The 22,430-nt window shown below is 37.6% G+C and overlaps 2 protein-coding genes across 2 annotated transcripts; both read right to left on the bottom strand.

Moving 5' to 3' along the window:
- Window positions 1–602: 602 nt before the first annotated feature.
- LOC129233705 (serine/arginine repetitive matrix protein 1-like) lies at window positions 603–10,491 on the bottom strand (the record flags this gene model as incomplete). Its single annotated transcript, XM_054867680.1, has 4 exons — window positions 10,482–10,491; window positions 8,002–8,494; window positions 3,913–3,980; window positions 603–1,095 (listed from the first exon to the last, which is right to left on the bottom strand). Coding segments are annotated over exons 1-4 (1,064 nt in total), but the record flags the coding sequence as incomplete, so codon positions are not given.
- On the bottom strand, window positions 10,342–22,141 carry LOC129233704 (basic proline-rich protein-like). Its single transcript, XM_054867679.1, has 6 exons — window positions 22,133–22,141; window positions 19,606–20,097; window positions 19,072–19,301; window positions 17,209–17,267; window positions 13,802–14,051; window positions 10,342–11,399 (listed from the first exon to the last, which is right to left on the bottom strand). Exons 1-6 carry the CDS (start codon window positions 22,139–22,141, stop codon window positions 10,847–10,849), a joined length of 1,593 nt encoding a protein of 530 aa, XP_054723654.1. The 3' UTR covers window positions 10,342–10,846.
- Between the last annotated feature and the right edge of the window lie 289 nt (window positions 22,142–22,430).

Below are 22,430 nucleotides of genomic sequence, written 5' to 3' on the forward strand. Positions count from 1 at the left end.
CCTGTCCTGTCCTAAACCAGTTTCGAACAGTCCGAAACCCAACCCTGAGAAAAAACACTGATCTTGTTTCTAGTTCTAGTATCTCTCTAGGCAAAACTGAATAAAAAACTTCTTTGTGTGCTTTTAAACTTCATACGATGGACTTGGATAATAAGTTTCAATAACTGTGGGGATTACATTTTCTCATTACCAATGTGGCCCCGCTGATATAGGGATTCAAAAATATACGTGATTCATGTTTTACACAGTTCTGTGAGATACAAAGGGGCCCCCAAATGTGTAAACCCACTACATTTTTTCCAGAAGTTTCTCTGTTTAACTTTTTTGAGGATTTTACTGATGCAGAGGGGTCGGAAGATTTTTTAATGTCGCCGGCAAGCAATTCATCAAGCTTTCGAAGCTGAAATCTCAATTTGAACTAACCTCATTAGAAGAATGACATTGAACGACATTGTTTTCATATAGATGAAAAGTTGGGTTTACTACCAACTTCCTGCACTCCTCACTATGACCCACTGCTAAAATGGCTACTTGTCCAAATGCTAAAAGAGTCCGGGTCGATCGAAGGAATCCCCCGCGGAGCAGGTACGGAAGCCACTTACCTGCTCCGGACGGTCCGGAGCCCCCGGACGTCGGCCCGCTGACGCGGACGCCTGCTGGGGGGCGGCAGACGAGGGCGGCGGGGCACCGAGTCGGCGGGCGCCTGATATCGCTCTACCGGCCGCCTCACTCGCCGGTCGGAGACCGGCGCGAACTGCGGCAGTGGCGGCGGTACCGTGCGCTGACGCGGACGCAGTGTCACGGCGCCCCCGTCCCCAACGCCCCCGGCAACAGGACGCCGGGCGACAGGGCGGGCAATGTGGTCCGGGGCCCCGGTGTCGTCCGGGTCGACGTCCTCCGGTGGTGGTGGTGGTGGCGACGGAGAGGGGGACGTCGGCCGCTGCACGCGGCGCTTCCTGCGGGAGACGTTGCTGGAGGCCGGGGAGGATGGGGCGGGGGAGGAGGTGGTGGTGCTGGAGTCCCGGCGCCAGGTGCGGAGTGCCAGGAGAGGGTCCACCGAGGAGGACGATGACGAGGCGGCGTCCCCGTCTGGATCTGCAAGAGAGAAAGAAAATTGTCAAAATCGAAAACCAAGTTGTTATTGAAAAAAAAAAAGTCAAAAAAAATATATTTATTACATACTAGCCAACCTTCGAAGAAAAAAAAAGATTCCACAAGAGGTATATAGGTTATTCACTAGCGACATATCTTCACAACAGAATTATTAATTGTGCTTTTAAATAACATGAATACTAAATTTAAAGTGAAATGGGGATTTTTGGCAAATGTAAGCTAATTGGTAGTGGCAAGAAAAACATACTGCAAAGGAAAAACCTAATAATAACTAGGGAACTTGCTTAAAGTTCTATACATTCCCCAGTCACTTCCAGAAAAGTAACTACCAAAATTTAATTTCTAAAATCCGAAAAAAAAATTCAATATATACTGAAAATAATAGACATATGAATTAGGTATAGGATAGCACATTTTAAAATAACTTCAATCTTTCAAAATAATTGAAATATTTTCAAGATGCAAAAAGATTGAAATCTGCTGCAGTTTTCGGCAAAGCACGTGCTTCGTTGAACATGCAATGTGGAAAGCTTCCAAAAAATTAATATTTGCTAAGTTATTAATTGGAAAAATTCTTTTTCCCTGATATTGGTAGACTAGAAAGGGGCGCCATCTATTAAGAAAGTGAAATCTTTTGATGATTGACTGAAAAAACGGGAGAAAATCGTAAAAAACAGGAAATCGGGAGAGGGAAGCAAAAAACGGGAATCTCCCGTTAAAAACAGTAGAATTGGCAAGTATGTTTATTCAATGTGAACAATTAAGTATAAATACACATGAGACAGTGAGAAGCAAAGGGATGCAAGTGGAAAATTTAAAATTTCGGAGATAACCAGTACACATGGTAGGTGAACCTAGTACCTCTCCAAGAGATGGTACTTGTAACCCTGGTAGTCAGGGGTTGGCAAGGTAAAAACCATGATTTTCACCGTCCTGGTGCGAAAATGTCCAAAACCATGTTTTTAGAAAAATTGCATTCTGTGATAAATCACCGAAAACAAAATAAAATGTATCAAAGTAATGTTTTATATTGAAAATTTATTCAACGGAGAACATTCAACTTATTTACGCAGCCGATTTTAATCTAGTTACATAGAAGTTGAATTCTTGATTAAATTTTCAACTAGTATGCATTAGTTTGTTATTATTATTTATTTATTTTTGCTAATCGTTGAAAATTTCAAATTGTACTTGTGAATCGTCTCCCCCCCCCCCCCCCCACAAACCATTTTTTTGGACTGTGCAAAAGACAGTGTTCAAAATATAGCGAAATGATCAACTTAAATGCAATAAATTACAATATTTTGTAGTTGCAGAATGTTACGTGTTATTAGTTATGCCTGAGTGTCAACATTCCTGTATTCCAGAGATGTAAATAAATTCACAGATTTAGTTGGTTTTGTACTATAGGAGTTTAAGTATCTCTTTACTAAATATTTTAAGACTATATAACATGAAACATGGTGGCAGCGGGAAAAATAAGTAAATTATTATTCTCTTGAATAACTTTGAAGAAGTTACTTAGATCGAAATTCTAATTAGCCGCAATGAGCACGGACGCTGCTAAGCCTATTATCAAAGCTCCTGAACCGTTGTTGTTCGATAGTGATCTATGCACAAGATGGAAGTTGTTCAAGCAAAAATGGATGAATTATGCGATTCTTACCAATTTAGAAAAGCAGACTATGAAGTATCAAGTTGCGCTATTATTACATACACTGGGTGACGCTGCATTACAAAGATACAATGGTTTTTCGTTTTCGACAGATGATGAAGCAAGAACAACTGAAGAAATAATTGACAAGTTCGATGAATATGTAGTCGGTGAAATTAATGAAACGTATGAAAGATTTATGTTCAATAATAGAAAACAAGGAGATGGTGAAACATTTGATGAATTTTTATCTGCCATAAGAGTGTTAATCAAAACTTGCAATTATTGTGAAGACTGTATTGATTCTTTACTTCGAGATAGAATTATTTTAGGTTTAAAGGACTCCCAGTTACAAGAACTACTTTTGAGAGAAAGAACATTAACCTTAGAGAAATGCATCGATACTTGCAGAGCTGCAGAATATGCACAAAGTAAACGAAAAGAATTTCATCCAGAAATAGTGAACAAAATTCAGCAAAATAAAAAATTTGAAGCTAAAAAGTTTTTTGAAAGCGAGAAACAAGAAAAATCATGTAAGTTTTGTGGTAAAAAGCATAAATTTGTGAAAGAACTTTGTCCAGCTTGGGGAAAAACATGTTCGAAATGTAAAAAGAAGAACCATTTTGCAAAAAAATGTGTATCATCATTCAAAATGAAGAAAGAAAGTATTCATCATTTAGATTCAGATCACGAGAGTGAAGAATGGGTGAATAAAGTTGAAGACAAAGGTAAAGACATAAAATGTCTGATGTTAATTAATGGAAAAGAAGTAACTTTTCAGGTAGACACTGGAGCTACAGTAAATATTTTGCCCAAACATTATGCTACTGGCATAGATCCATGTCATAAAGTTCTAAAGATGTGGAACGGTAGTACTTTAGAACCAGTTGGAGTTCATCGTGAACATGTAATCAATCCGAAGAACAACAAAAGGTATAATATTGAGTTTACTATTGTTGACAAGGAACATATACAACCACTTCTAGGGTTGAAGGCTATTCAAGCTATGAAATTGATTACGATCCAAGAGAAAGAATTCCAGTCTGTAAACATAGTAAACATAAATGATTATAATAATATATTTTCTGAAGGAATTGGAGACTTGCCTGGTATTGTTCATCTACAGACTGACCCTAATATCTCACCTTCTACTATGCCTGTACACAGAGTGCCTATTGCTTTGCGAGATAAACTTAAAAAGGAACTGGACCAACTTGAAGAAAAAGGAATTATCCGGAAAATAACTGAACCAACTTCTTGGACTAGTAACATTGTCTGTGTAGAAAAACCAAACGGTAAGTTGAGAATTTGTTTAAATCCGCTTGAATTGAATAAAGCTCTTAAAAGACCAAGATATATTATGCCTAGTTTAGAAGAAGTGCTACATGAATTAAATGGTGCTACAGTTTTTAGCAAATTTGATTTGCAGAATGGCTACTGGCACATTTCTCTTGATGAAGCATCAAGTATACTAACAACATTCCAAACTATTTTTGGACGATATTGTTTTCTGCGCTTGCCTTTTGGCTTGAATGTAGCTTCGGAAATTTTCCAAATTAAGATGAAACAGTCATTTGAAGGTCTTCCTGGATTCATCAATATTGCTGATGATGTAGTAATTTTTGGAAAAGACAGAAAAGAACATGATGAAAATGTACAACTTTTTCTACAGAGATGCAAAGATCTGAATGTGAAGCTCAATAAGGAAAAAATGGAACTGCAATGTGATGAAATTATTTTTATGGGTCACAAAATCTCCAAAGAAGGCGTGAAACCTGATGTAAAGAAAATTCAAGCAATTATTGATCTTAAAAAGCCTAATAATAAAGAAGAATTGAAACGATTCTTGGGAATGTGTAATTATCAGATGAAGTTTCTAAAAGATTATGCTACTATTAGTGAACCATTGTATACTCTTTTAAAGAATGATATTCCATGGAATTGGACAGAGAAACAAGATGCAGCCCTAATGAAGCTGAAGAGTCTACTCACAGAAGCACCAACTTTGAAAATTTTTGATTTTACAAAACCTGTTCAAGTAGAATGTGATGCAAGCCAATTTGGGCTTGGTGCAGTATTAATGCAAGACTCGGGTACAATTGCCTATGCAAGTAGAACACTAAATGCTGCGGAGCGTAACTATGCTCAAATTGAAAAAGAAATGTTAGCTGTTATATGGAGTTTAGAAAAATTTCACCATTATGTATATGGAAGAAAAATAACTGTATACAATGACCACAAACCTTTAGAAGCTATTAGAAAGAAACCCTTACACAAGGCACCGAAGCGCTTGCAGAGTATGTTACTTAGAGCTCAACGTTACAATTTTGATTTAGTCTACAAGCCCGGAACACAAAGCCTTGTGTCAGATACTTTGTCTAGGGCGCCACTGAATACAACAGAACAGGACAATAAGAAAATTGATATAGTTTGCAGTGTTCACACTCTGCCAATTAAAGGAACCTGTTTAGAGAAAATACAAGATGAATCAAATAAAGATGAAGAAATTCTCGCTTTAAAAGAAATGATTACAAAAGGATGGCCAGAGGACAAAATTGATGTTCCTCCAAATATAAGAAATTATTTTGACTATAGAGATGAAATTGGAATTCAAGAAGGTGTTGTAGTAAGAGGAGAAAGAATAGTAATTCCAAAAGCGATGAGAAGAGAAATGAAAGACAAAATTCATCTAGGACACCAAGGTATTAATTCATGCTTAAGAAGAGCAAGAGTGCTTATTTTTTGGTCTGGTATGTCATCTGAAATTAGACAATTCATAAGTGGATGCCATACATGCTTATCATATAGTGATCGTAGACCTCAAGAAGCAATAAAGTGGCATGAAGTAGCAGAAAGACCTTTTCAGAAAGTTGGAATTGATTTATTTGTTTTACGAGATAGAAATTACTTAGTTACTGTGGACTATTTTAGTCAATTTATAGAAGTGGATTATCTACCAGACACGACATCAACAACTGTTATAGGAAAAGTCAAACATCATTTTGCAAGATATGGTATACCAGAAATAGTTGTAACTGGAAATGATTCACAGCTGAAATCTTCTGAATTTGACAAATTTTGTGAAGCTTGGGATATTAAACACAAGCAGACCAGTCCATACAATAGTAAATCAAATGGTCAAGTTGAATCTGCCGTAAAAATTGTGAAGAGGATTATGAAAAGGAGTCTCTTTGCAAAAGAAGATCCCTACTTAGGTCTATTGAATTATAGGAATACTCCAATTGAAAACATTTCAAAAAGCCCAGCACAGTTACTTCTTGGAAAAAGGACAAGGACTCTAGTACCCACTACAAATAATTTATTTAAGCCATCTTTCAATTCCTATCCTGAAATTACTCATCGTAAAGAATATCTAAGACAGAGGAAGTCTGAAGCTGATTACAAGAAATCTGTTCTGCCTGAATTTCAGTATGGAGATATAGTGTACATGCAGCCTCAAAAGAAAAATGATACCTGGAAGAAAGCTGTGGTTACAAAGACTTTAACACCTAGAAGATTAGAGGTCACCACGGATAATGGACAAAAATATGTCAGAAATAGAAGGTTTATTCGAGGAATACCCAAAACAACACACACGAAAAAAAAATTCGAGACACCAATACCAAATACGCCAACCAAGCAGATACCAGAAAGTGTACCAACAGAAAATATAAATACAAAAAATAAAACTTGTATACCATCTTTACTACAAAAAATGGGTACTGATTCAAAAAGAGACAATACAGAATATAAAACAAAATCAGGACGCGTTGTGAAATTGCCATCAAGATACAAAGACTAGAACTGCTACTTTTCTTTAATTTTTTTCTCTCTCTCAGAATTTAATTTACCTTATTCTGCTTAGTGATTTTTTAAGTTTATTTCTTTAATTTTGAAGAGAGAACTTTTGTGACGTTTTAAAAAATTTTTTGATTCTAGTATAATATTGTGTTGTGATTTTATTTTGAGGGGGAAAATAACTGTTTGAAAGTTCTGTAAAAAGGGAAGGATGTTACGTGTTATTAGTTATGCCTGAGTGTCAACATTCCTGTATTCCAGAGATGTAAATAAATTCACAGATTTAGTTGGTTTTGTACTATAGGAGTTTAAGTATCTCTTTACTAAATATTTTAAGACTATATAACATGAAACACAGAACATATTCAAAATATGAACTTAAAAAAAAAGCAAAAGCTTTAAAATATAAGTGTTTAATCATCAATTTCTAGTTATTTAATCTATGATTTATAAATAGATTTCGTTCAAACACCATGTATACCTTATTTACAAGAAACATTTAAAAAAAAAAACAAAGCATTCTTTTTTTATTTGCACCTAAATATTGCACCTTCAATACCATTCCTTTGAGTTATAAATGGAACTGAAACGAGTTGTCTTGGCACTGTTGTGAATTTCCTTTCATTACTCTACCAACTATAATATGAAGAAGTTTCTACGTAAATATCTTGGAGAAATATCAAATACTCATTAATTAAACCTCAATAATATCAATATTTTTAGCATAACAAATATTGCAATGAGTATGAATTTATTAAGATAACACCCCTTTAGCTTTAGCACACTTTTGGCCAGTTTAAGACAGTTTCAGACTCTTTTGGACGGTAAAAACCACCTGTCCTGTCCTAAACCAGTTTCGAACAGTCCGAAACCCAACCCTGAGAAAAAACACTGATCTTGTTTCTAGTTCTAGTATCTCTCTAGGCAAAACTGAATAAAAAACTTCTTTGTGTGCTTTTAAACTTCATACGATGGACTTGGATAATAAGTTTCAATAACTGTGGGGATTACATTTTCTCATTACCAATGTGGCCCCGCTGATATAGGGATTCAAAAATATACGTGATTCATGTTTTACACAGTTCTGTGAGATACAAAGGGGCCCCCAAATGTGTAAACCCACTACATTTTTTCCAGAAGTTTCTCTGTTTAACTTTTTTGAGGATTTTACTGATGCAGAGGGGTCGGAAGATTTTTTAATGTCGCCGGCAAGCAATTCATCAAGCTTTCGAAGCTGAAATCTCAATTTGAACTAACCTCATTAGAAGAATGACATTGAACGACATTGTTTTCATATAGATGAAAAGTTGGGTTTACTACCAACTTCCTGCACTCCTCACTATGACCCACTGCTAAAATGGCTACTTGTCCAAATGCTAAAAGAGTCCGGGTCGATCGAAGGAATCCCCCGCGGAGCAGGTACGGAAGCCACTTACCTGCTCCGGACGGTCCGGAGCCCCCGGACGTCGGCCCGCTGACGCGGACGCCTGCTGGGGGGCGGCAGACGAGGGCGGCGGGGCACCGAGTCGGCGGGCGCCTGATATCGCTCTACCGGCCGCCTCACTCGCCGGTCGGAGACCGGCGCGAACTGCGGCAGTGGCGGCGGTACCGTGCGCTGACGCGGACGCAGTGTCACGGCGCCCCCGTCCCCAACGCCCCCGGCAACAGGACGCCGGGCGACAGGGCGGGCAATGTGGTCCGGGGCCCCGGTGTCGTCCGGGTCGACGTCCTCCGGTGGTGGTGGTGGTGGCGACGGAGAGGGGGACGTCGGCCGCTGCACGCGGCGCTTCCTGCGGGAGACGTTGCTGGAGGCCGGGGAGGATGGGGCGGGGGAGGAGGTGGTGGTGCTGGAGTCCCGGCGCCAGGTGCGGAGTGCCAGGAGAGGGTCCACCGAGGAGGACGATGACGAGGCGGCGTCCCCGTCTGGATCTGCAAGAGAGAAAGAAAATTGTCAAAATCGAAAACCAAGTTGTTATTGAAAAAAAAAAGTCAAAAAAAATATATTTATTACATACTAGCCAACCTTCGAAGAAAAAAAAAGATTCCACAAGAGGTATATAGGTTATTCACTAGCGACATATCTTCACAACAGAATTATTAATTGTGCTTTTAAATAACATGAATACTAAATTTAAAGTGAAATGGGGATTTTTGGCAAATGTAAGCTAATTGGTAGTGGCAAGAAAAACATACTGCAAAGGAAAAACCTAATAATAACTAGGGAACTTGCTTAAAGTTCTATACATTCCCCAGTCACTTCCAGAAAAGTAACTACCAAAATTTAATTTCTAAAATCCGAAAAAAAAATTCAATATATACTGAAAATAATAGACATATGAATTAGGTATAGGATAGCACATTTTAAAATAACTTCAATCTTTCAAAATAATTGAAATATTTTCAAGATGCAAAAAGATTGAAATCTGCTGCAGTTTTCGGCAAAGCACGTGCTTCGTTGAACATGCAATGTGGAAAGCTTCCAAAAAATTAATATTTGCTAAGTTATTAATTGGAAAAATTCTTTTTCCCTGATATTGGTAGACTAGAAAGGGGCGCCATCTATTAAGAAAGTGAAATCTTTTGATGATTGACTGAAAAAACGGGAGAAAATCGTAAAAAACAGGAAATCGGGAGAGGGAAGCAAAAAACGGGAATCTCCCGTTAAAAACAGTAGAATTGGCAAGTATGTTTATTCAATGTGAACAATTAAGTATAAATACACATGAGACAGTGAGAAGCAAAGGGATGCAAGTGGAAAAATTAAAATTTCGGAGATAACCAGTACACATGGTAGGTGAACCTAGTACCTCTCCAAGAGATGGTACTTGTAACCCTGGTAGTCAGGGGTTGGCAAGGTAAAAACCATGATTTTCACCGTCCTGGTGCGAAAATGTCCAAAACCATGTTTTTAGAAAAATTGCATTCTGTGATAAATCACCGAAAACAAAATAAAATGTATCAAAGTAATGTTTTATATTGAAAATTTATTCAACGGAGAACATTCAACTTATTTACGCAGCCGATTTTAATCTAGTTACATAGAAGTTGAATTCTTGATTAAATTTTCAACTAGTATGCATTAGTTTGTTATTATTATTTATTTATTTTTGCTAATCGTTGAAAATTTCAAATTGTACTTGTGAATCGTCTCCCCCCCCCCCCCCCCCACAAACCATTTTTTTGGACTGTGCAAAAGACAGTGTTCAAAATATAGCGAAATGATCAACTTAAATGCAATAAATTACAATATTTTGTAGTTGCAGAACATATTCAAAATATGAACTTAAAAAAAAAGCAAAAGCTTTAAAATATAAGTGTTTAATCATCAATTTCTAGTTATTTAATCTATGATTTATAAATAGATTTCGTTCAAACACCATGTATACCTTATTTACAAGAAACATTTAAAAAAAAAAACAAAGCATTCTTTTTTTATTTGCACCTAAATATTGCACCTTCAATACCATTCCTTTGAGTTATAAATGGAACTGAAACGAGTTGTCTTGGCACTGTTGTGAATTTCCTTTCATTACTCTACCAACTATAATATGAAGAAGTTTCTACGTAAATATCTTGGAGAAATATCAAATACTCATTAATTAAACCTCAATAATATCAATATTTTTAGCATAACAAATATTGCAATGAGTATGAATTTATTAAGATAACACCCCTTTAGCTTTAGCACACTTTTGGCCAGTTTAAGACAGTTTCAGACTCTTTTGGACGGTAAAAACCACCTGTCCTGTCCTAAACCAGTTTCCAACAGTCCGAAACCCAACCCTGAGAAAAAACACTGATCTTGTTTCTAGTTCTAGTATCTCTCTAGGCAAAACTGAATAAAAAACTTCTTTGTGTGCTTTTAAACTTCATACGATGGACTTGGATAATAAGTTTCAATAACTGTGGGGATTACATTTTCTCATTACCAATGTGGCCCCGCTGATATAGGGATTCAAAAATATACGTGATTCATGTTTTACACAGTTCTGTGAGATACAAAGGGGCCCCCAAATGTGTAAACCCACTACATTTTTTCCAGAAGTTTCTCTGTTTAACTTTTTTGAGGATTTTACTGATGCAGAGGGGTCGGAAGATTTTTTAATGTCGCCGGCAAGCAATTCATCAAGCTTTCGAAGCTGAAATCTCAATTTGAACTAACCTCATTAGAAGAATGACATTGAACGACATTGTTTTCATATAGATGAAAAGTTGGGTTTACTACCAACTTCCTGCACTCCTCACTATGACCCACTGCTAAAATGGCTACTTGTCCAAATGCTAAAAGAGTCCGGGTCGATCGAAGGAATCCCCCGCGGAGCAGGTACGGAAGCCACTTACCTGCTCCGGACGGTCCGGAGCCCCCGGACGTCGGCCCGCTGACGCGGACGCCTGCTGGGGGGCGGCAGACGAGGGCGGCGGGGCACCGAGTCGGCGGGCGCCTGATATCGCTCTACCGGCCGCCTCACTCGCCGGTCGGAGACCGGCGCGAACTGCGGCAGTGGCGGCGGTACCGTGCGCTGACGCGGACGCAGTGTCACGGCGCCCCCGTCCCCAACGCCCCCGGCAACAGGACGCCGGGCGACAGGGCGGGCAATGTGGTCCGGGGCCCCGGTGTCGTCCGGGTCGACGTCCTCCGGTGGTGGTGGTGGTGGCGACGGAGAGGGGGACGTCGGCCGCTGCACGCGGCGCTTCCTGCGGGAGACGTTGCTGGAGGCCGGGGAGGATGGGGCGGGGGAGGAGGTGGTGGTGCTGGAGTCCCGGCGCCAGGTGCGGAGTGCCAGGAGAGGGTCCACCGAGGAGGACGATGACGAGGCGGCGTCCCCGTCTGGATCTGCAAGAGAGAAAGAAAATTGTCAAAATCGAAAACCAAGTTGTTATTGAAAAAAAAAAAGTCAAAAAAAATATATTTATTACATACTAGCCAACCTTCGAAGAAAAAAAAAGATTCCACAAGAGGTATATAGGTTATTCACTAGCGACATATCTTCACAACAGAATTATTAATTGTGCTTTTAAATAACATGAATACTAAATTTAAAGTGAAATGGGGATTTTTGGCAAATGTAAGCTAATTGGTAGTGGCAAGAAAAACATACTGCAAAGGAAAAACCTAATAATAACTAGGGAACTTGCTTAAAGTTCTATACATTCCCCAGTCACTTCCAGAAAAGTAACTACCAAAATTTAATTTCTAAAATCCGAAAAAAAAATTCAATATATACTGAAAATAATAGACATATGAATTAGGTATAGGATAGCACATTTTAAAATAACTTCAATCTTTCAAAATAATTGAAATATTTTCAAGATGCAAAAAGATTGAAATCTGCTGCAGTTTTCGGCAAAGCACGTGCTTCGTTGAACATGCAATGTGGAAAGCTTCCAAAAAATTAATATTTGCTAAGTTATTAATTGGAAAAATTCTTTTTCCCTGATATTGGTAGACTAGAAAGGGGCGCCATCTATTAAGAAAGTGAAATCTTTTGATGATTGACTGAAAAAACGGGAGAAAATCGTAAAAAACAGGAAATCGGGAGAGGGAAGCAAAAAACGGGAATCTCCCGTTAAAAACAGTAGAATTGGCAAGTATGTTTATTCAATGTGAACAATTAAGTATAAATACACATGAGACAGTGAGAAGCAAAGGGATGCAAGTGGAAAAATTAAAATTTCGGAGATAACCAGTACACATGGTAGGTGAACCTAGTACCTCTCCAAGAGATGGTACTTGTAACCCTGGTAGTCAGGGGTTGGCAAGGTAAAAACCATGATTTTCACCGTCCTGGTGCGAAAATGTCCAAAACCATGTTTTTAGAAAAATTGCATTCTGTGATAAATCACCGAAAACAAAATAAAATGTATCAAAGTAATGTTTTATATTGAAAATTTATTCAACGGAGAACATTCAACTTATTTACGCAGCCGATTTTAATCTAGTTACATAGAAGTTGAATTCTTGATTAAATTTTCAACTAGTATGCATTAGTTTATTATTATTTATTTTTGCTAATCGTTGAAAATTTCAAATTGTACTTGTGAATCGTCTCCCCCCCCCCCCCACAAACCATTTTTTTGGACTGTGCAAAAGACAGTGTTCAAAATATAGCGAAATGATCAACTTAAATGCAATAAATTACAATATTTTGTAGTTGCAGAACATATTCAAAATATGAACTTAAAAAAAAAGCAAAAGCTTTAAAATATAAGTGTTTAATCATCAATTTCTAGTTATTTAATCTATGATTTATAAATAGATTTCGTTCAAACACCATGTATACCTTATTTACAAGAAACATTTAAAAAAAAAAACAAAGCATTCTTTTTTTATTTGCACCTAAATATTGCACCTTCAATACCATTCCTTTGAGTTATAAATGGAACTGAAACGAGTTGTCTTGGCACTGTTGTGAATTTCCTTTCATTACTCTACCAACTATAATATGAAGAAGTTTCTACGTAAATATCTTGGAGAAATATCAAATACTCATTAATTAAACCTCAATAATATCAATATTTTTAGCATAACAAATATTGCAATGAGTATGAATTTATTAAGATAACACCCCTTTAGCTTTAGCACACTTTTGGCCAGTTTAAGACAGTTTCAGACTCTTTTGGACGGTAAAAACCACCTGTCCTGTCCTAAACCAGTTTCGAACAGTCCGAAACCCAACCCTGAGAAAAAACACTGATCTTGTTTCTAGTTCTAGTATCTCTCTAGGCAAAACTGAATAAAAAACTTCTTTGTGTGCTTTTAAACTTCATACGATGGACTTGGATAATAAGTTTCAATAACTGTGGGGATTACATTTTCTCATTACCAATGTGGCCCCGCTGAAATAGGGATTCAAAAATATACGTGATTCATGTTTTACACAGTTCTGTGAGATACAAAGGGGCCCCCAAATGTGTAAACCCACTACATTTTTTCCAGAAGTTTCTCTGTTTAACTTTTTTGAGGATTTTACTGATGCAGAGGGGTCGGAAGATTTTTTAATGTCGCCGGCAAGCAATTCATCAAGCTTTCGAAGCTGAAATCTCAATTTGAACTAACCTCATTAGAAGAATGACATTGAACGACATTGTTTTCATATAGATGAAAAGTTGGGTTTACTACCAACTTCCTGCACTCCTCACTATGACCCACTGCTAAAATGGCTACTTGTCCAAATGCTAAAAGAGTCCGGGTCGATCGAAGGAATCCCCCGCGGAGCAGGTAGGGAAGCCACTTACCTGCTCCGGACGTCGGCCCGCTGACGCGGACGCCTGCTGGGGGGCGGCAGACGAGGGCGGCGGGGCACCGAGTCGGCGGGCGCCTGATATCGCTCTACCGGCCGCCTCACTCGCCGGTCGGAGACCGGCGCGAACTGCGGCAGTGGCGGCGGTACCGTGCGCTGACGCGGACGCAGTGTCACGGCGCCCCCGTCCCCAACGCCCCCGGCAACAGGACGCCGGGCGACAGGGCGGGCAATGTGGTCCGGGGCTGTAGAATATATTACCGCTAATAGCGTTAATAACTTACATCCACCATGAAAATAACAATTTCCGTCTGTTGAGATCAGAAGACACTTATTTAAAAGCAAATCTTTTATTGAAAATATTATAACATACATGAATTTCATATCTACGATCTTTGTTGCTCACCAAATTAACGGCATAACCTTCTCAAGCCAAAAAAAACATCTTGTTTCCTTAACTTATAAGGACAGAACATTTGCATAGTTCAGTTCACGGTTTGCAGTGATACTTTTCACTTTAAAAATATATAATAAAATATGCAAATATGCTTTCAAATGTACGTACGAAAAACAAATTAAAAAAATTCTAACAATCGGCCCCATCGGGCGTACATTCATTCTTTCTTAGTTCAAAAATAATACTTACAATATACTGAAGTTTTTCCTTTGATAAAGGTTTTGTTAAGAAATCTGCTAAATTATTTTTACTACTGATATAACTTAAACTAAATAAGTTTTCTTTGATCAGATCTCTTATGAATTGATATTTTATATCTATATGCTTAGTTTTAACATTTTCTGGTGAATTTTTAGAAAAATATATAGCAGATTGATTATCACAAAATTGTATAGGAATATTTAAGTTTTTAACGACATTAATTTCTTTTAATACTCTCGAAAACCATACAAGTTCTTTAACACTTTCTGTTAGAGATACAAATTCAGATTCCATTGAACTAAGAGCGATTGATTTATGTTTATTCGATTTCCAGTTAAATGGAATACCGGCAAAATAAACAATATGCCCACTTGTAGAATACCTATTCGTTAACTTATAACCCCAGTTTGCATCAGAATACGCAATTAAACTAGAATTGTTAACATTCGACAAATTAATTTTTAAACTTTTAGTATTAAACACATAATTCATGATATCTACAGTAACAGTCCAATGTTTAAATAAATAACCATTGCAAAATTGAGACATGACATTTACTGCAAAAGAAATATCTGGTCTGCTTCTCGCAGCTAGAAATGATAAACACCCAATCAAAGTTCTATACGGGTATTTTTTCATTACATCATTTTCCACAATTTCTTTCTCGTTAACCCTTTGAGGTAATTCAACACTGTTTTTGAAAGGTAAATTAACATGATTTCTTGGCAAATCTTTAAATTTTTCCATTAGTTTATTTATATAAGTTTCTTGATGCAAATAAATTTTATTGCCAATCTTTTCAAAATTTACACCCAGTAAAAATTTAATTTCCCCCAAATTTACGACGTCAAACTTACTTTTTAGTAATGCTATAATTTCATCAATTTTACTTTTACTTTTTCCAAATAATATTAAATCATCTACGTAAACCAACAAAACTATTTCATCTTTAAGTTTATAAGTACAATTACACCATTTCATTTTTTCAAACCCAAGTTTGAGTAAATTAGAGTCTAACTCCAAATTCCATTGTCTTCCGCTTTGATGAAGCCCATACAGTGCTTTATTAAGCAACCAAACCTTATGTTCTTCACCTTTAACTTCATGTCCAACAGGTTGGGTCATGTATACCTTCTCATTTAGACTTCCATACAAATAGGCAGATTTTATGTCTAAGTGTACATGAGACCAACATAGCACGGATACAAATAAAATGAAAAACAATCGAACAATTGAAAAACAAATGACTGGCGAGAACACCAAATTGTAATCAATGTTTGCCCGCTGTTTCCAACCAAGAGCTACTAATCTTGCACGGAATTTTTTAATTTTATTCTTATCATCCCTTTTTATGCTATATACCCAACGGTTTCCTATGATTCTAGAATTTTTGGGGGGTTCAACTAAAGTAAATACTTTTCTTTCTTTGAATATTTTTAATTCTTCATTCATCGCTCGATCCCATTCAAGTTTTTCTGGAACATTTTGACTTTCCTGGAAGGTTCTAGGTAATTCTACGTTATTTACTTCGTCCTGAAATAAAGCGAAATCTATTTCGTCACAAGTAAAATTATTTTCGTTCTCCGAATTAGACTCGTCACTATTTTTATTTTCTGACTCCGGTGTTTGATCATTTTTCGGCTTAAACAAAAATGCATCAGGTTTAAATTCGATTTGTTGCTCCTCACAATATTCTTTTACTTTTTTTAAAGATCTTAACCTGGGTTTTCCCTCAGGTGGATAGTAATAGACGTCAACTCTATTGCTCTTTTTTCGCGGTCGTTCTTTTCTTTCCCACTCAGAAATGTTTAAAGGTTTTAGTTTTCTATCAGCGTCAGATTTTTGTTCCTCAATAATTTCATGTTCCTCTTCAATCGGCCAATTTAGCGTACCAATTTTAAAGTTTGCGTACTCATTTTTACGACTTTCACCGAAAAGACTTTCTACCCCGTTTTTACGCTCGTCTATACTAACATGAATAGTTTCTTCTATAGTTTTTTCTTTCGGTAACCAAATTCTATACCCTTTTCTATTTGTTGCATATCCTACAAGTATGCCAATTTTAGCTCTGTCGTTTAATTTATGCCTTTTAACTTTAGGAATATGTATATATGCTAGCGATCCAAATAATCTGAAATGTTGTACTGAAGGTTTATGACCACTCCAAATTTCAATTGGTGTTTTACCTTTTGTAAGTTTATGCTCACAACGATTGTAAATGTGAACGAAAGTATGCAGGACTTCAGCCCAAAACCTTTCTTGCAATCCACTGTCATGCAATAATGCTCTAACTCCATCTAAAGCTGTACGGTTAAATCGTTCTGCTACGCCTACTTGTTGAGGTGTATAAATAGAAGATCGTTCAATTTTTATCCCCCGTTCATTTAGAAATTTTTCGAATTGCTTATGGCAAAACTCTAAGCCATTATCAGTTCTAACTGATTTTAATTTACAATTTAATGTACGTTCAGATCTGGCTAGATAGGATTTAAAACAATCAAATACTTCACTTTTGTTTTTTATCGTAAATACATCTACTTTTCTAGAATAGTCGTCTATTATCGATAAAAAATACAAACTACCTCCCAGCGAACGAACTGGAGCGGGACCCCACAAATCCATATAACATTTATCCAACACATTATTAGTTAATGTTCCATAATTTCTGTTTAAAGAAACTCTAGTAGATTTAGCAATTTTACAAGTCACACAAGAATCAAAATTTCCCGTTACGTTTTCAATACCTTTGACACTATTGTTAACACTCATATTTTTTAGTAAATTAGCATTAACATGACCAAATCTTTTATGCAGATCATTTATGTTAATGGAAACATTATATGCATTCACATTAAATATTTCAGATTTCCTATAGTTAGGTATACCGTAAATAACATACAATTTCCCTACTCTATGAGCTGTTAAGAAATATTCATCATCTTTAGTAAAAATTCTCATTTTATTATTACACCAAATTATTTTGTACCCTCTTAAATCAATATTTGCACCTCCAATTAAATTCCTACGCATATTAGGTGTATAATAAACATCTTTAAGAATTAATTTCACAAAATTTCCATTATCTTTTACATAAAACACTATATCACCTATGCCCTTTATTTCACTAGTGCAATTTTTATCCCCAATTAAAACTTCACGTTTAGATACAGGATAAATGAATTCAAACCATTCTTTGTTGTTGCAAAAATTTCCTGTTGCTGCACTGTCTATCAAAAATTCCCCGAGTTCTATCGTATCTTCATTACTCGAGACTGACGAATTCTGCACTTCCATATGTTCCGTGTAAAAAATGCGGCTGTCTGGTTGAGACGATTTACTTTTGACATCCGGTTTTCTTCTGTTCTTGAAATAACAGTTTTTAGATAAATGATTGTTCTTTCCACAAAATGTGCACGGCCCCAGAAGATTTCGTCTTTCATGCGATGTTTGCCTCAGCTTGCTTCCACTGTTAACGCTCGAGAACTGACTTTTCTTCCATTTAGGGGTTGTATTCAAGTTCGAACCGTCCTCCAATTTGGAAATGTGTGCGTTATCTACGGGTAGATTTCCCTCGTCTTTCATCTTTAACTGAATTCTTCCCGATTCGCTTATTAACTGCTTTTCCACATTGTTGTAAGTGAATTCATTATCATCCAGGCGATATAATATTTGAACAAGGTTTTCAAACTCTTTGGGTAGTCTTCTAATTAACTGAAATGTTACTAACAGTTCAGGTATTTCAAATCCAGCATCTTTGATTTGAAGTTGCTTTTCCTTTACTCTTTGGCAGAAGATTCCAACTGTTTCTTCATCTGGATAATATCTCAGTTCATAAAATTCATCGATTAAAGTTGCTATACGAGCACGGGAACAAGGTTCGAAGTTTTCCTTTAAAATAGTCCAAGCTTCTTTTCCATCTTCGGTACACTGAATCAATTTTAAATATTGCCGTTCAACACTTGTGTAAATTGTTGTGTAAGCTCTGGCTTTCCTCTGCTCGAAATTTCTTATCAGTGCTTCCGGGGATGTTTCTGCTGGTTGTTTTGGTTCCCCGACGATGAATTCCCAACATCCTCTGTCAATTAGAACAACTTTTACATCACACTTCCATGAACTATAGTTGAACGCATTCAGCTTTGGAAAGTTGATACTACTGTAATTTTTTTCTAGGCTGTTCTCCATTCTTTTCTGATATATCAAGTCCAACAATATGACGAAAAGTCTATAGTTATTTATCAGGGTTTTTAAGGCCCCATAACCAATGTAGAATATATTACCGCTAATAGCGTTAATAACTTACATCCACCATGAAAATAACAATTTCCGTCTGTTGAGATCAGAAGACACTTATTTAAAAGCAAATCTTTTATTGAAAATATTATAACATACATGAATTTCATATCTACGATCTTTGTTGCTCACCAAATTAACGGCATAACCTTCTCAAGCCAAAAAAAACATCTTGTTTCCTTAACTTATAAGGACAGAACATTTGCATAGTTCAGTTCACGGTTTGCAGTGATACTTTTCACTTTAAAAATATATAATAAAATATGCAAATATGCTTTCAAATGTACGTACGAAAAACAAATTAAAAAAATTCTAACAGGGGCCCCGGTGTCGTCCGGGTCGACGTCCTCCGGTGGTGGTGGTGGTGGCGACGGAGAGGGGGACGTCGGCCGCTGCACGCGGCGCTTCCTGCGGGAGACGTTGCTGGAGGCCGGGGAGGATGGGGCGGGGGAGGAGGTGGTGGTGCTGGAGTCCCGGCGCCAGGTGCGGAGTGCCAGGAGAGGGTCCACCGAGGAGGACGATGACGAGGCGGCGTCCCCGTCTGGATCTGCAAGAGAGAAAGAAAATTGTCAAAATCGAAAACCAAGTTGTTAGAGGGGTCGGAAGATTTTTTAATGTCGCCGGCAAGCAATTCATCAAGCTTTCGAAGCTGAAATCTCAATTTGAACTAACCTCATTAGAAGAATGACATTGAACGACATTGTTTTCATATAGATGAAAAGTTGGGTTTACTACCAACTTCCTGCACTCCTCACTATGACCCACTGCTAAAATGGCTACTTGTCCAAATGCTAAAAGAGTCCGGGTCGATCGAAGGAATCCCCCGCGGAGCAGGTACGGAAGCCACTTACCTGCTCCGGACGGTCCGGAGCCCCCGGACGTCGGCCCGCTGACGCGGACGCCTGCTGGGGGGCGGCAGACGAGGGCGGCGGGGCACCGAGTCGGCGGGCGCCTGATATCGCTCTACCGGCCGCCTCACTCGCCGGTCGGAGACCGGCGCGAACTGCGGCAGTGGCGGCGGTACCGTGCGCTGACGCGGACGCAGTGTCACGGCGCCCCCGTCCCCAACGCCCCCGGCAACAGGACGCCGGGCGACAGGGCGGGCAATGTGGTCCGGGGCCCCGGTGTCGTCCGGGTCGACGTCCTCCGGTGGTGGTGGTGGTGGCGACGGAGAGGGGGACGTCGGCCGCTGCACGCGGCGCTTCCTGCGGGAGACGTTGCTGGAGGCCGGGGAGGATGGGGGGGGGAGGAGGTGGTGGTGCTGGAGTCCCGGCGCCAGGTGCGGAGTGCCAGGAGAGGGTCCACCGAGGAGGACGATGACGAGGCGGCGTCCCCGTCTGGATCTGCAAGAGAGAAAGAAAATTGTCAAAATCGAAAACCAAGTTGTTATTGAAAAAAAAAAAGTCAAAAAAAATATATTTATTACATACTAGCCAACCTTCGAAGAAAAAAAAAGATTCCACAAGAGGTATATAGGTTATTCACTAGCGACATATCTTCACAACAGAATTATTAATTGTGCTTTTAAATAACATGAATACTAAATTTAAAGTGAAATGGGGATTTTTGGCAAATGTAAGCTAATTGGTAGTGGCAAGAAAAACATACTGCAAAGGAAAAACCTAATAATAACTAGGGAACTTGCTTAAAGTTCTATACATTCCCCAGTCACTTCCAGAAAAGTAACTACCAAAATTTAATTTCTAAAATCCGAAAAAAAAATTCAATATATACTGAAAATAATAGACATATGAATTAGGTATAGGATAGCACATTTTAAAATAACTTCAATCTTTCAAAATAATTGAAATATTTTCAAGATGCAAAAAGATTGAAATCTGCTGCAGTTTTCGGCAAAGCACGTGCTTTGTTGAACATGCAATGTGGAAAGCTTCCAAAAAATTAATATTTGCTAAGTTATTAATTGGAAAAATTCTTTTTCCCTGATATTGGTAGACTAGAAAGGGGCGCCATCTATTAAAAAAGTGAAATATTTTGATGATTGACTGAAAAAACGGGAGAAAATCGTAAAAAACAGGAAATCGGGAGAGGGAAGCAAAAAACGGGAATCTCCCGTTAAAAACAGTAGAATTGGCAAGTATGTTTATTCAATGTGAACAATTAAGTATAAATACACATGAGACAGTGAGAAGCAAAGGGATGCAAGTGGAAAAATTAAAATTTCGGAGATAACCAGTACACATGGTAGGTGAACCTAGTACCTCTCCAAGAGATGGTACTTGTAACCCTGGTAGTCAGGGGTTGGCAAGGTAAAAACCATGATTTTCACCGTCCTGGTGCGAAAATGTCCAAAACCATGTTTTTAGAAAAATTGCATTCTGTGATAAATCACCGAAAACAAAATAAAATGTATCAAAGTAATGTTTTATATTGAAAATTTATTCAACGGAGAACATTCAACTTATTTACGCAGCCGATTTTAATCTAGTTACATAGAAGTTGAATTCTTGATTAAATTTTCAACTAGTATGCATTAGTTTGTTATTATTATTTATTTATTTTTGCTAATCGTTGAAAATTTCAAATTGTACTTGTGAATCGTCTCCCCCCCCCCCCACAAACCATTTTTTTGGACTGTGCAAAAGACAGTGTTCAAAATATAGCGAAATGATCAACTTAAATGCAATAAATTACAATATTTTGTAGTTGCAGAACATATTCAAAATATGAACTTAAAAAAAAAGCAAAAGCTTTAAAATATAAGTGTTTAATCATCAATTTCTAGTTATTTAATCTATGATTTATAAATAGATTTCGTTCAAACACCATGTATACCTTATTTACAAGAAACATTTAAAAAAAAAAAACAAAGCATTCTTTTTTTATTTGCACCTAAATATTGCACCTTCAATACCATTCCTTTGAGTTATAAATGGAACTGAAACGAGTTGTCTTGGCACTGTTGTGAATTTCCTTTCATTACTCTACCAACTATAATATGAAGAAGTTTCTACGTAAATATCTTGGAGAAATATCAAATACTCATTAATTAAACCTCAATAATATCAATATTTTTAGCATAACAAATATTGCAATGAGTATGAATTTATTAAGATAACACCCCTTTAGCTTTAGCACACTTTTGGCCAGTTTAAGACAGTTTCAGACTCTTTTGGACGGTAAAAACCACCTGTCCTGTCCTAAACCAGTTTCGAACAGTCCGAAACCCAACCCTGAGAAAAAACACTGATCTTGTTTCTAGTTCTAGTATCTCTCTAGGCAAAACTGAATAAAAAACTTCTTTGTGTGCTTTTAAACTTCATACGATGGACTTGGATAATAAGTTTCAATAACTGTGGGGATTACATTTTCTCATTACCAATGTGGCCCCGCTGATATAGGGATTCAAAAATATACGTGATTCATGTTTTACACAGTTCTGTGAGATACAAAGGGGCCCCCAAATGTGTAAACCCACTACATTTTTTCCAGAAGTTTCTCTGTTTAACTTTTTTGAGGATTTTACTGATGCAGAGGGGTCGGAAGATTTTTTAATGTCGCCGGCAAGCAATTCATCAAGCTTTCGAAGCTGAAATCTCAATTTGAACTAACCTCATTAGAAGAATGACATTGAACGACATTGTTTTCATATAGATGAAAAGTTGGGTTTACTACCAACTTCCTGCACTCCTCACTATGACCCACTGCTAAAATG

The sequence above is a fragment of the Uloborus diversus genome, unplaced genomic scaffold (assembly GCF_026930045.1).
Source record: "Uloborus diversus isolate 005 unplaced genomic scaffold, Udiv.v.3.1 scaffold_638, whole genome shotgun sequence".
In the NCBI taxonomy this organism is placed as follows: domain Eukaryota; kingdom Metazoa; phylum Arthropoda; class Arachnida; order Araneae; family Uloboridae; genus Uloborus; species Uloborus diversus.